Here is a 13,733-nt window from a genome sequence, read left to right as displayed (position 1 = left end):
AAAGCAGAGTTTATGATATTTAAAAAAATTCACTGAAATACACAAGATAATGTTTTTCAAAGGACAGGATAATCCTTATCTTGCACAAATATGACACCAAACTAACAAAATTATTTTAGCAATGACATGCTCAATAAAAAAAAATAACCTGTGTATTCTTTTTTAATTTAAGGATAGCAAATGAAGTTGACATTTATTAAAAGCTGAGTTTTTATAATATGGATTACCTCAAAAGACTCTGAAAACCTGAACATGTGAGCAGAACAGAAGCATTAATCTCTCAACTTACTGCTGCAAAACACTATTGCCTCTCTTTAAAGTATCTTCTAAAGAAACAATTATTGTGTACTTTCAATCTTTATAATAAAAAATATCTACTAATAAAAATATTGGACAATTTTGAAAAGCCAATTTTAAAAAACATATTCAGATTTATAAGAAATTTTAAAAAAGTTGTTAATAGAATTCTGGTTTATGCAATTAGCTATTGACTGCTATTAGCTATTAGTTAATCTTCAGCTATTAATTTCTCTGAAATTAACTAGCAGCAGAAATAATAATTTGTGATGCTTATACAAGTGTGAAATTGGAATTATAGAGATTAGAGATTTTTTAAAAAACCTAGCTTAAAGAGTTATGTATTGAAATGCAAAAAATATCTAAAAGGTCGCTATATAGAGCTTGAAATATATAAAGCATAAACAATTCAATTCTGTCCACAAATACAGCCATTATACAACAGAACTAAGTATAAAGACCTAATGTCTTGTTCATTTACATTCACTTGTAATTTGTACAGACCCTGGCTGAGAGTAAAATTATGATGTATTCCAATTTACCCTTGTATATATGGTCTTTCTAAGGAAGTGTAAAGTCAGAAAGGTCTCCTTGTAAACTTAAGTTTTAATGTACAATATGATAGTTGCTCTCTCCAAAACAATGCAGTTCAAACAGCTGGACCTTCTCTCTGTCCTCCCATTTCTTTGAAACATCTGCAGAAATAACATCAGCCCATTACAGGACAAGGACATCCCTCACAAACAGCGATGGAGACAAGGCAGAGGTGTTTAATGCTTTCTTTGCCCCTCTCTTCCACACCAATGACAGGCTAAGGGGGTCCCAGTGCCCCGAGCTGGAAGACCTCAGCTGTGAAAATGATCAACTCCCAGTCGACCCCGAACTTGTGCAGGACCTGCTGTTCCAGCTGGATCTCTGTAAGTCTATTTGAGCTGATGGAATTCATTACAGAATACTCAAAGAGCTGGCTGATGTCATTACAAGGCCTCTCTCAATTGTGTTTGAATGGTTCTGGGAATCTGGAGAGGTCCCAGCTGACTGGAAGCTGGCTAACATTGTCCCAGTTTTCAAGAAAGGCAAGAAGGATCTACAGGCCTGTCATTCTCACTTTGATGACTGGTAAAATTAAGAAGGTTGTTCTGGGAGATACTGGAAAACACCAGAGGGACAACAAAGTCATCAGTCACAGTCAGCATGGCTTGATGAGGGGAAGGTCCTGTCAAACTTCATTTCCTTAGGTTATAGGAAAAGGGGTAGCATCAGATTGACAACTGGTAACTAGCGGGGTTCTGCAAGGCTCCATCTTAGGCCTAATTCTCTTCGATATCATCATAAACCACTTGGACACAGGACTCTAAGGTAAACTAAGTAGGTTTGTTTGACATTGGCAAACTTATGTCAAAAACGTTGACTCCCTTAACAGCAGAGAGGCTCTGCAGAGTGACCTAGACAAAAGAGAGGTTTGCACAATCACCAACTGTATTAAGCTTAACAAGGGCAAGTGGCAGATTATGCACCTTGGATGAGGCAACCCTGGGTGTACAGACAGACTGGAAAATAAGAGGTTGGAGAGGAGCGCCATGGAAAGCGGTCTGAGTCGATGGCAATCTGAATATGAGACAGCAGTGTCCTGGCAGCCAGGAAGGCAACCCATGTCCTGAGGGGCATCAGGCACAGCATCAACAGTTAGTTGAGGGAGGGGATTGTTCTGCTCTGCTCTGCACTGGGGTGGCCTCACTTCAAGTGATGTGCGCAGTTTTGGATGCCACAATATAATAAAGGTATGAAGCTGTTAGAGCTATTAAAGAACATCCAAAGGAGGGCAATGAAGATGGTGAAGGGCCTGGAGGAGAAGACATTCAAGGAATGGCTTGTTCAGCATGGAGGAGACTGAGGGGAGACCTCATTGCAGTCTACAGCTTCCTCATGAGGGGAAGTGATGGGCTGGCACAGATTCTTTCTCTCTGGTGACCAGTGACAGAACCCAAGGGAATGGCTTAAGTTGTGTCAGGGAAGGCTTAAGTTGGATATTAAGAAAAGGTTCTTCACTCAGAAGGTGGTTGGGCACTGGAACAGGCTCCACAGAGAAGTGGTCACAGCACTAAGCCTGAGAGAGTTCAGGAAGCTTTTGGACAATGCTCAGGCACATAGTGTGACTCTTGGAGTTGTCCTATGCAGGACCAGGAGTTGGACTTTGATAATCCTTGTGGGTTTCTTTCAACTCAGAACATTCTGTGATTCTATGATTCTATATAAATATATTCTGAAATATTTGAAAACTAATAGATGGAAACACTACAGAGTATTCACAAGGTTCTTTTAAAAAGCTTATACAGCATTAGGATATAAAATACTGCACTGGCACACAATTAATGTAGAGACTTGTACAAGGGAGTAGCACTGTCCTGACTCTGAATAACCTGCTTCAGTCTTAGTTCTCTCACACTTCCAAATTACAGCAGGAAACAGAGCCTCCAATATCATGCAGAAGCTGTGAACAGTAGCATAATTCCATTGTCACGGGTTTCTGGCCATCTATCCTGATTTTGGCTGGGACAGAGTTCATTTTCTTCTTAGTGGCTGGTGGGTTTTGGATTTACTATGAGTATTCTGAATTATAAGGGACCCACAGGGATCATGAAGTCCAGTGAACGGTCCATACGAGGACTGAACCCACGATCTTGGCATTTTTAGAACCCTACTCTAACCAAGTGAACTAATCTGGCCTCAACAATGCTGATAATACACTGATATTTTGCACAGCCAAGTCAAGGACTTTTCAGTGTCTTATGTTCTGCTAGGGAGGAATTGCACAAAAAGTTGGGAAGGCGCATAGCCGGGAGAGCTGACCCGAACTGGTCAAAGGGATTTTCCACACCACAGAACACCGTATCAGTGTATAAACTGGGGGAGTTACCCACAAGAGGACCAATTGCTGGAGGAGGGAACAGGCTGGTCAGTGGTTGATGCTCCTGTCAAAGGACAGAGTAGCTCTGTCAACAGGGCAGCAAAGATGTTATCTTGCAAATCTGTATGTTGCAGAAAAGTAGAGAACTGGAGAGAACTGAAAGAGAGACTAAAAATTCAAGCAAAGGAACAAAAACTTTCTCAGACTGGTAGCAGTAATTTTTCCACAGTGCAATGCCAAACAGTGCCAACACACTAGTCCACTCAAAGTCAGTTAATCTCTACATTACATACCATAAATATGTGCAGATATACAATGTTAACATGCGAGGTGACAAATCACCGGTGTAGCACCTATGTAGCTCGTAACAGTGTCACGGCACAGGAAGAACACTTCAGAGCAATCAGACTTCTCTCCATCTAGCACAGAAGCTTGGCAGTTGTTACACAGGCCTTAGAACAAACCAATCTTGTCTTCCAAAGGATTTCTGAACAATGCCTTATATCACTCCTTTGTTTATTACTACTATGACTGTCTTTCCTGCAACACTTTTAGTTCTCTTTAATCCTTCCAGAATTATGAATCCTCACACCCTAATACCACTACATTAGGTATAAAAAGAGAAAAGAGCGAGAGAAGAAAAAGGGGAGATGAGAGGCAAAGGATTCAGTAAGCAAGAACACCAGATAAGTCTTTTTTATGGGTGAACAACAGCATGGCAACAGTCAGTTCAACTGACCCAGGCAGCTCCAAGATTCCATGTGTTCTTACACATAAGGAAGAAGGGTGCTTTATCTCAGTGAGAAGAAGGAAGAAAAAAGTTCCTCAAACTTTAATTTTGGATTACTCACAATCCTAATAATTTAAACTAAATTAATCAGTTTGGTTTCACTCATTTCTAAAGTTGTTCTTAGTCATAGACCAGAAAAGGGAAGCCATTAGGGAAATCAAAGCTGTGGCCCAAAATAAAAGCAAACATTTAAGGTTAGATCAGGAATATTCTTGGTTAATCCTATCAGTGTATGCTCACAAGTTAAGTATGGTATCTCCTAGTATAATCATAAGAAGTCTGGAAAGTTCTATGATGAAAATAAAGTTGTGCTGCATGACAGCTGAAGTTTGTCTAAGCTTAACATGAGAGGGTCTAAACAATCTCTGATATTAAGAAATTTATTGAAAGATGAACCAAATATATTGGATGATGTCCAAAGAGTTATGGGAACACTAGTCATGCCCTAAACTGGACCTAAATGCCCTCTGATATTTTTATGTACTTTTTACAGGTGATGTGACACACCACACATGAAAAACCTTGTTTTACAAACAAGTAGGAGAATAAAATTTTACAGAAAAGACCACAGTAACTAATAAAATAGTTCTATTTTCAAACTAAAGATGCTAAATATTTCATCAGTACAGAAAGCAAGAGCTTTTGCTTCTTTTCTCAACAAAACTATCCAACATGAAAGTTTAAGAAAACATACAATGACCAGTAAGACTAAGAAGCCAAGCAAACTGAAATAACAGGGTTTTGTGATAACACAAAATGTGCAGTCAGTCAGCAGAATGCCTGTATATAAGGAAATTACTAATTACAGTTATAACTGGCAATTTGATGTATTTAAATCTAGCCTAGTATGTGTCCTTAGTACCACAGTGAAGAAGAGCTGTAAAGGTTAAGTGCAAACTGATTTTTTCCTTAAGCTTGTAGAGCTCTTCAGTTCAGTAGTGTGTTTCCCAGCTTTTTACTTTAGCAAAACTATATATTTAACACAACAAATAAAGCATTAAACAGAGGAAATGGAATTTATAACAAAACCAGAACATCAATCAAACTGAAATCCTGCAATTCAGAATGTCCACAACGTAAGTCATCTGAAACAATGTTATTATTATGAATATGAGCCTCATAATAACAACTCCACCATCATTTACCGTGTTTCTGATTGGAATTTTCTTCGGTTCTGTTGGTACATCCTGAGGAACAAATTTCACTGGTTCCTTAATCTGTCTCCTTGATCTTTTGGTCCCATCTGGTAAAGTTTCCATGGCAATGTCAGCCTCCATGTCACTGCTACCTGCCTGGTCACACTCTGAGCATTGCCTGCAAAGTGCAAGATTTTCTTTTTAAGACTGTAGTCACAAAAGCAGAAAAAGAAATATATTGAAGTGTTTGGGTTTAAGATAAATTCAAAAGTCAATAAATCAAATGGACACCTCAAGAAGGACACCTCACACATACTTTTTAGGTAACCAAGCAAAAAACAAGTAAGACGTTCTTATATTCCTGACAGTACTTAACTTTGAAAACCAAGATTTTGAAAGTAGGAATTAATCTTCAAGAAAGATGCACCCTACTTCACCATTTTCATTCTACCACATCTGTAATCTATTCATTACTGCAACTGCTGCCACAGTTTAATCATAGAATTATACAGTGGTTTGGATTGGAAGGGATGTTACAGATCATCTAGTTCCCATCTCCCTGCCATGGGCAGGGACACTTCCAGTAGACCACACTGTTAATCTTTGCAATGACATTCTGCTGAATTCATTCTGATGACAGCATGCTTTAGTGGCAGGGATTTAGAAGACATGTTTGTTATGAAAATAAATTTTAATATGTATTTTCTTAGGGAGCAGCTTTTAAAGCCGAAAAATAGTTGAGACAATTAAAGATATAGAAGATGGCGACATAAATTAACAAACTTTGAATACTGAACTGAAAAAATTGCCTAGTTTGAAAAAGCACAATCAGACTTCAAAAATTAATAGATGTTAAAGTAATGCTATTAACAAGCTCCATATCAGAATTACCAAGATAGGAATTCATCAAGATTTCTTCTTATTTGCAGAAAATCATCTTGTGCGAAGTCATACACGTGGATGTTCACTAACAGTATTTTAATGAAAACTTAAAAATTATACTCATTGATAGGAGCCAATTTTGTAATTACTTCTCACATTACACTTGAAATGAATCCCAGTTCATTTGAACCACTGTTCTCATATTACAACATGTTTTCTTAATGATATACCAACCAAATAAAATATCAACACATGTTCTCTTGAGTGGCATTAACAGGGATAAGCACATTAAAGTTATGTAGATGAGGGAGCAAATTTGCTTTGGAAGGAGGAAAACAAAAACCATGTACTCAATTATTTGAAGTTAAATGTTAATACACACTTGTGACATGAAGGCATATCCATCCTGCATAAAAAAAAGCACAAAGTCAGATATGTCTGTTGTGTCTGAGCCGATTTCTTCAAATTTACCTGTTCAACAACATCAGTTCTCCTGTGAACATTAGTAAGAGCTAACACAGTGTCAACTCCATCAACTTTCCATGTTTTCTAATTCTTTCAAACTAATCCAAGCAGTAGAATCTCAGATGTCTCCAGGCTACACCAGAAGACAACAGGAGTCACCACAGTCTGCCAGACAGACTGGTGGCTATCAATGCAAAATAGAGGGGATCTAATCCTGGATTGGGTAACATATCAGTATAACACTGACTAAGTCAAGACCTTTCTCCTTCATTTTTTCCATATGTAAAATTTAGATAATTGTGGCTACATTGTAATGTTATAAAGATTCATCACCTCTTACCTCAAAAGCACTTAAGTCAGCAGTAAATAGGACACATGCAAGTGCTAATAATACTTGCTGGTCTAGAAGAGCAGAAGTACTACAGAGTAGATTGTAAGAAAGTTAACAATTTCTCCCCTCTCTCATACAGTATGGAGGTTTTATTAGTAATCAAAACACAAGGAAGTCAATTTATATACTTTTCAAACAATTTTGGACCAGCGTACAGGTGTATAGTACTCTATTCTTCCTCCTCTTTACAAGCCCCAGTTCACACACAGTACCTGTTAACACTTCTAGAATATAAAAGCAATAGAAAAATATGAGGTACAAAATGCTACTTTTTACAGTTTTATGTTTACATAAATTTGTGTCAATATACACGCACAAATACGTATTCACATACACTTGTAAAGTAAATAAAGGCACACAAACCAAACTACTACTATTTTAAGATTTTATGGAGAAGAGCTCTCCAATGATGTAACAGGAGAGAGAAGCTTTGAATAGCAACATTCCCTCAAAATGTTGGGTCTCCTTAACTAAAGGTTATTTTGATTTCTTTAGTTTTATAAGATGCATTGTCTTCAAGCTGTCCAACTCAAAGCTTTAAGGTGATTTTCTGTTTGGTAAGCACCAAGTGCACAGCCCTCCATAACACTGCAGCATTAGTCATGTCAGTAATTTATGGAATGGAAAGCACAACTGAAAGTACCTACTATGATCTGCTTATGCAGATGCAATATCTATAAATATCTATAAAATCTGTATCTATAAAAAATCTTTAATATCTATAAAAACGTTCAAAAATACTGTGATGAGCAGTATGTGCTATGCATAAATTAAAAAATAAGCATTCCACAACTAAAGAGTTGCATTAAAAATCAAATTTTTATAAGACAAAAAAATTAGCAATACGGTTACACAACCATATCTGGAGTTGGGAACCCAGTCTCTTGGATCTACCACCCTGCACCTATGTTTTAAATAATTCCTGTTCTTTAGTTCTGTGCTATTCAAAGGAAGTTACTCAGATTTTCGTCTCCATATGTTCAGACAGTTGTACAGAAAATAACCATGCAGATCAGTAAAGTCCTGTTGTTTCATTAGTATCCTATTTAAAAATAAGTAAGTGAAGTATTTTAACTTTATGTTACTGAGGAAGACAAGAAACATCTCAACCAAAAGACGAGGTACCGCATGCAAGTTCCTAAATTCCATTTTTATGAACAAGAAACAGGTGTCACCTGCTCTGAAACAGATGGTACAAGTGTCACAGCAATCAAAATTAGGAAAAAGCTAGGTCTAGAAAAGACCTAGCAAATCACGGTATGACTGGGGTGGAGGTGCTTGTTATGTGAGTAACAGAACAAAACTTCATGAATACACCAAAGATAAGGGGAAAAAGAAAGTTATAAACATGAACATACAGTCAACCTCTTGATTGACTGGAATAGCCTCTACTATCATAGTCAACCACATCTCATCAACCCTATTATAAAGCAGAGAAGCTTCAGCTATAAAGCAGTTTGGTTGGTGTCTCCCACAGGACCACAAAAAAGCTATTATAGACGCACACTCCTCTGACTTGGAAACAATCTCCTTTCACCTCCTATTATAGTTTATTTCAACATGGTTCTTGAATTTAAAGAACTTTTTTCCCATTCTGCTGTTTAATCCCAATATGTTGATAGAAAGCAGCACGGGACAAGAGCACAAGAGGTTTAAGCTCTGTCAGGGGAGGTTTAGGTTGGATATTAGAAAGAAGTTCTTTACAGAGAGAGTGATGAGGCATTGGAATGGCCTACCCAGAGAGGTGGTGGATTCATTGTCTCTGGAGGTTTTTAAGACGAGGCTGGACGTGGCACTGAGTGCCATGATCTGGTAATCACAGTGGGGTTGGATCAAGGGTTGGACTTGATGATCTCGGAGGTCTCTTCCAACCCAGTTAATTCTATGATTCTATGATATGACTTCTTTTTGGCTATGCTACAGTCATGCTCACTTAATTTCACCTCTTCAAGGACAAGCAGTAAACAGAGAACCTGCCACCACAGGTGTGTCTTTACAACTCTTCCAACAATCTTCAACTACCTCTAAATTATCAAGTATTGGCATGCACCATAAACAAATTAACAGGGGAAACTGTGCCAAAGATTCAACTTTTTCTACACAGGTTTTGTTTTGCTTTGAGTCTGGATTTACCTAATTTAGACACAGAGAAAATCAGTAGTAAGCAATAATATGCCTACTTCTAAAACGTGCCTACTGCTAAAACTACCAGAAGTGTTTGTTCCATCAAGAAATCTCAGTATTGATTTGAAATGTTGTAATCATACAGAAGTCTTTGATTAAGCACTAACAACCTACAGAAGAAGTGCGATTTTGTTGTGTTTTCAATCTAACTTGGTGCAAGAACAATTGGTACCAGAGACAACTTCCCATCTCACAAACATCAACTCACTAGTAATGAGTTGGGAAAGGAGTAAATTGAAATCTTCTGTGATTAGCAAATATACTACAATGCTTCCAGAAAACAGTTCTGTCCATGGTGTTTAGAAAGGAGAACTGAACAGTTAGAGTGTGGCTTGTCTTTAAATAGGAAGAAACAGGTCTCACAAACATACTCTGTCACAAATCACTTCTTGCCATGTTTACAAAGAATTGAACCGCTCTGAACTTGAGAAACATGGACCACAACTTTAAGATGACACCTATGCTTTATAAATTAAACATGTTGAATGATGTACTAGGGGTGGGAGGGGTTGCTTCTACCTGGAGATAAAAGACAGTATATATGAACCAAATATAGTTTGCCAAAGAGCTTCAAAGAGCATCTTACAGACAGTAAAGGTACTGAAAATTTGCCATTTGCAATGACCCAAACATCCTTCAATTAGGAAAAGTGACAAATACATAGAAATGTATATGTTACACGCAATGTAGCATTGCTCATGCTTATAAAAGTTAATAATTTTATATTATTTTCTAATGACTCAGATGAAAAAACATTCAAGAAGTGCTGGATCAGTACTGAATGAGTGAGGTCACGAATATGAATGAATGTCCAGATACTGAATGTGTGTTCATGAAGAGTACTGGTCAAGAACTCTATAGCTCATTCTGTATTGTGGTCAGTACTCCCCAGAGCAGTCACCACTAAAATAGCTTGGCCTTCAAACAAAAAAAAAAGTCACCAAATTTAATGTAATTGTTAGTCATTGTTTCGTTCATCTCAGTCTTCAGCATTACATACGCTACCAGAGGTTACCCCTGTTTTTCAGTAATCTCATTTCAATAGAAAGAGCTGCTGTTGGTAGTTGTCAAGCATTTTCCTAATGAAAATGTCAATATTTTCTAATTAGATTCTGATTCAGTGTATTGTCTGTCAGCACTTGTGCATTGCTTTTGTACCAGTTAAGATCATCCAGAATGGTCAGGACCATAAAAACACACAAGTTGTCAACAAGAATGATAGGGTTAAGTATTACGATAACATGTGAATCAAAATAATATTCTAGTGTTTAATCAACAGGATTTCTAAGAAACTGAAAATTCCCATTTTTTACATAAAATTATACCACAGCATTGGTAAAGTATATGCCTCTAATCACCAAACCTTTTGCAAGGGCTCAAGTTAGCAATTATGTGTAAATTATTAGCAGTGACAACGGAATAGGAAAAAAAAAAGGAAATAATTACTTTTAACTTTTTCCTGCTTACTATTTTAAAAGAGAACTAAAGTCAACGTTTTTAACCACTCTTTAAATAAAGTCTTTCAACCTGCCTAGTGTTTTAAGGAATTTTCCACTCTACCAATTTTTTTTATATTTTTGCTAAGTTCCCATTTATCCCATACAAATATGTTAAAAGTAAATGGCCCCCATCTAAAAAAAGAAACTGCACTTTTCTTCGTATCTTAATCAAAAGATAAAAACTGTATTCAAAACAGTGTTGGTGGGGGGGAAACCTCCTGAACTCAAACTTAGATTAGGGTCTGTTCTATATGCTCTCTACTGATCCTGAAAAGAATACATAAAGGCATGTTCAATGATGAAAGGAATGCAATCAATGCAGCTCAATTTTTCTGCTATCATCTCATACTCCAGAATATGCCTCAGCTAATTAGAAGTAAAAGCCAAGTTTGTGATCTGAGATATAATAGAAGCATGAAATCCACAACAAAGGTAAGTTAGAGCTTTGAAATGAAAGTGCTCTACTGCCTAACGTGACCTATGCTGCCTTTAACACCTACTGAGAATTACAGTCTTACATCTTTTGGACTGACAGCTTTAAGTGAGTCTTTTCAACTTTGTTAAAAAGCAGAACAAAAATCAAACCTCCTGTGCAAATGCAGAAGCTATCTAAAAAATTAAAAAAATAAAGAAGCTTCCATGTAAAATAACTACTTGACAAATTTGACCAAAGAGACAGAAAGTCCAAAATCACACACTACATTAAATAATTAAAGGAAAAATAATTTCAGCAAAATATTAACGATGGTGAAAATCTTTCTGAGATTTTCATCTTTTAAATGAAATCTCAATTTACTAAGCAAATTTAATGAAGTACATCCAGGTTTTGTCCCATTAAGATATAAAAAAAGAGACGTCTCCCATTACATGTACTGACCATCTTGTTCTGCACACTATCTTCAAAACTAATCAGGCACCTCAAGTAAATGTTTTACGCAAGTTTTTAAAAAATAATTAAAAAAACTAAACAGATATATGAAGAAAAACAGAAACCAAGTTTTTTTCTATTGAAATAGTTTTTCTGTATTTTTAGAAGGAATTCTTATACTATTCTGATTTGGTACCTTAATGTTCAAACACGGTGATGAATGACTCCTGGAGATGCTGTATACTAACTTCTTGCTAATTAAAAAACTGCTTCTGAATAACTGCCCCTAACATATTTCAGAGCAGTTTCAAGATGCAGAATGCTAACACTACACAGCAGCAAGCTAATTTTATGACAGTTCTGAAATCAACCCCTTTGCCACCTTACTGTCTCTCCACTGTACCATTTAGATTTTGTTCTGCTCCACTGGCACAGAAAGAACTTTAATTCATGGAAACGTAACAGCAACTAGTACAGTTATGCACGTGCTTTGGCACTGCACATTTGAGTCACAGAGACAGCAGTAAACCCAACATTTCCCATATTGCAATAAACAGATCTACTACTTAAAACTTTATCTTAAAATATTTACAAGTACTTTCCTGAAGATCTGGACAGAGTTGGATATCTGGATCCTAAGAAAAACAGAAAACCAAGTTTTTCATTTACTGAAATTAGCCTATAGTTTCCTACTGCTATTATACTGCAGCATTAAAAATCACAAACAAACTCAAAAGCTAAAAAAAATGACAGCTACAGCCTATTTCTACATAGTGGCCAATAATGAGAGAATCTTTACTTCTTTTTTGTTTTGTTTTGTTTTTAACCTGACAATAAAACAATTCAGTTCAGAGTGCATTAAAACAATGTCTAAACCACTTAGAATTTGCAAGTCTATTCACCTAAACATCTCACTTTAAGTACAGAGATGGCAAAGAACAACACATCAGCTGCATTCTTACCAGTAACTGTTCTTGGTCTTCCTTGGCATCCTTGTAAGAGGAGGATCCAGGCAACCAAGATGATAATGGAGTTTACAAGTGTCACATAGTAGCAACAGGTGTTGGTCATGGTTCTTCTTGCAAATTCCACAACTATTAATGTAGATAGCAGAAAAGCATTACAATTACATTTGAAATCATGAAGAATAAATGATGCACCCCAGCACATTCCCCAGTTTCAATACAAATATGTGGCAACTTCAATTTGAATGCATCTCTTAAGTGCATAATTATTTTTTGGAGTAATTATGGAGTAATTTTTGAGGGTTTTTTAAGGAGCTTCTACTCATATACAGTAAAGCATAAAAGGCACCTAACAGAGTTAACAAAACAAATGGCTTTCAGTTTAAATTTTTGAGGACTTCTAAAAAGTAAGCAATCACTCAGAACTTCAACAATGTACCAGTGGCAAATGGAAAAAACTTCATAAAAAATTTAAGCATCAAATGCTTAAATATAAAATTACACTGCTATTATCAGCTGTAACAATCATATGCTTATTAAGGTAACCACCCTGAAACAGGTCTGTGCTGCTGTTATACTGGGCAATGTAACAACTCATAGCAAATTACATTTCCTTTCTATTGTTATTTTATTGGAACTGAAGTTTTACTTACTTTGAAAAGATCAGGTTTTCACATGGGAGAAACTAAATGACTGGATTTGAATGAAACAACTAGTAAGGCATGACTCCTATTATTTGTGTACATATCTAAATTGTCAAATCCTCAGCCCACCACCATGTTCCTAAGATTTCTATCTCTCGCAGCACTAAAATTAACTTTTGCTCATGTAGATCATCTTCATTTAGCCTTCTAGCAGGGTAAGACACCACTTGCTGTGGTTGGAGGCCTGGCTGCTGCTCTTAGATAAGGATGTCACTTCTCAGCTGTGGTGAGAGAATAAGATCCAATACAATGTGTACTTTGCACAGTCATGCTCTGGAATCCTAGTATACACTATTAGGCTTAATAAAAAACCCAGTCAGTAGCTTCACAGCTTACGGAGAAAGGGAGAAGCTGGAACAATGACAGAGTAAGTGAATACATTTCATATTCTTGGGAATTAATAAAAATAGAAGTAGAGCAATTTAGTATGGGCAAAAACTAAAAATTCTCATATGACAAGTGCTTTATGCAGCCAGCCACTGTGACTAAACAGCATATCACTGTTCACAAAGTCATCCACTTAGATGACTGCATTCAAAAAACAAGATGACAGTTAATTTTCACATCACATTAAAAAGGGACCTTTCTATTTCAGATGCAAAGAGTTACCTTTGCCATTAAAGCACTGCCATCAAATTAGCAAA

At 36.5% G+C, this 13,733-nt stretch overlaps 1 protein-coding gene across 2 annotated transcripts in view; it reads right to left on the bottom strand.

Moving 5' to 3' along the window:
* The window catches only part of PHF14 (PHD finger protein 14), a 158,776-nt gene that overhangs the window by 99,664 nt on the left and 45,379 nt on the right, over positions 1-13,733 (bottom strand). For both annotated transcript variants that reach the window (XM_027911068.1, XM_027911074.1), the window contains exons 13-14: positions 12,383-12,514; positions 5,141-5,309 (exon numbers count right to left, since the gene is read on the bottom strand). In XM_027911068.1, the coding sequence (XP_027766869.1) occupies positions 5,141-5,309; positions 12,383-12,514 (301 nt within the window). The remainder of the gene's footprint in view (positions 1-5,140; positions 5,310-12,382; positions 12,515-13,733) is intronic.

The sequence above is a fragment of the Empidonax traillii genome, unplaced genomic scaffold (assembly GCF_003031625.1).
Source record: "Empidonax traillii isolate 1590-97213 ecotype Southwest subspecies unplaced genomic scaffold, ASM303162v1 scaffold30:size3273891, whole genome shotgun sequence".
NCBI classification, from domain to species: domain Eukaryota; kingdom Metazoa; phylum Chordata; class Aves; order Passeriformes; family Tyrannidae; genus Empidonax; species Empidonax traillii.
Note: the sequence above shows the minus strand (reverse complement) of the source record. Positions and strands in the feature narration are given on the sequence as shown.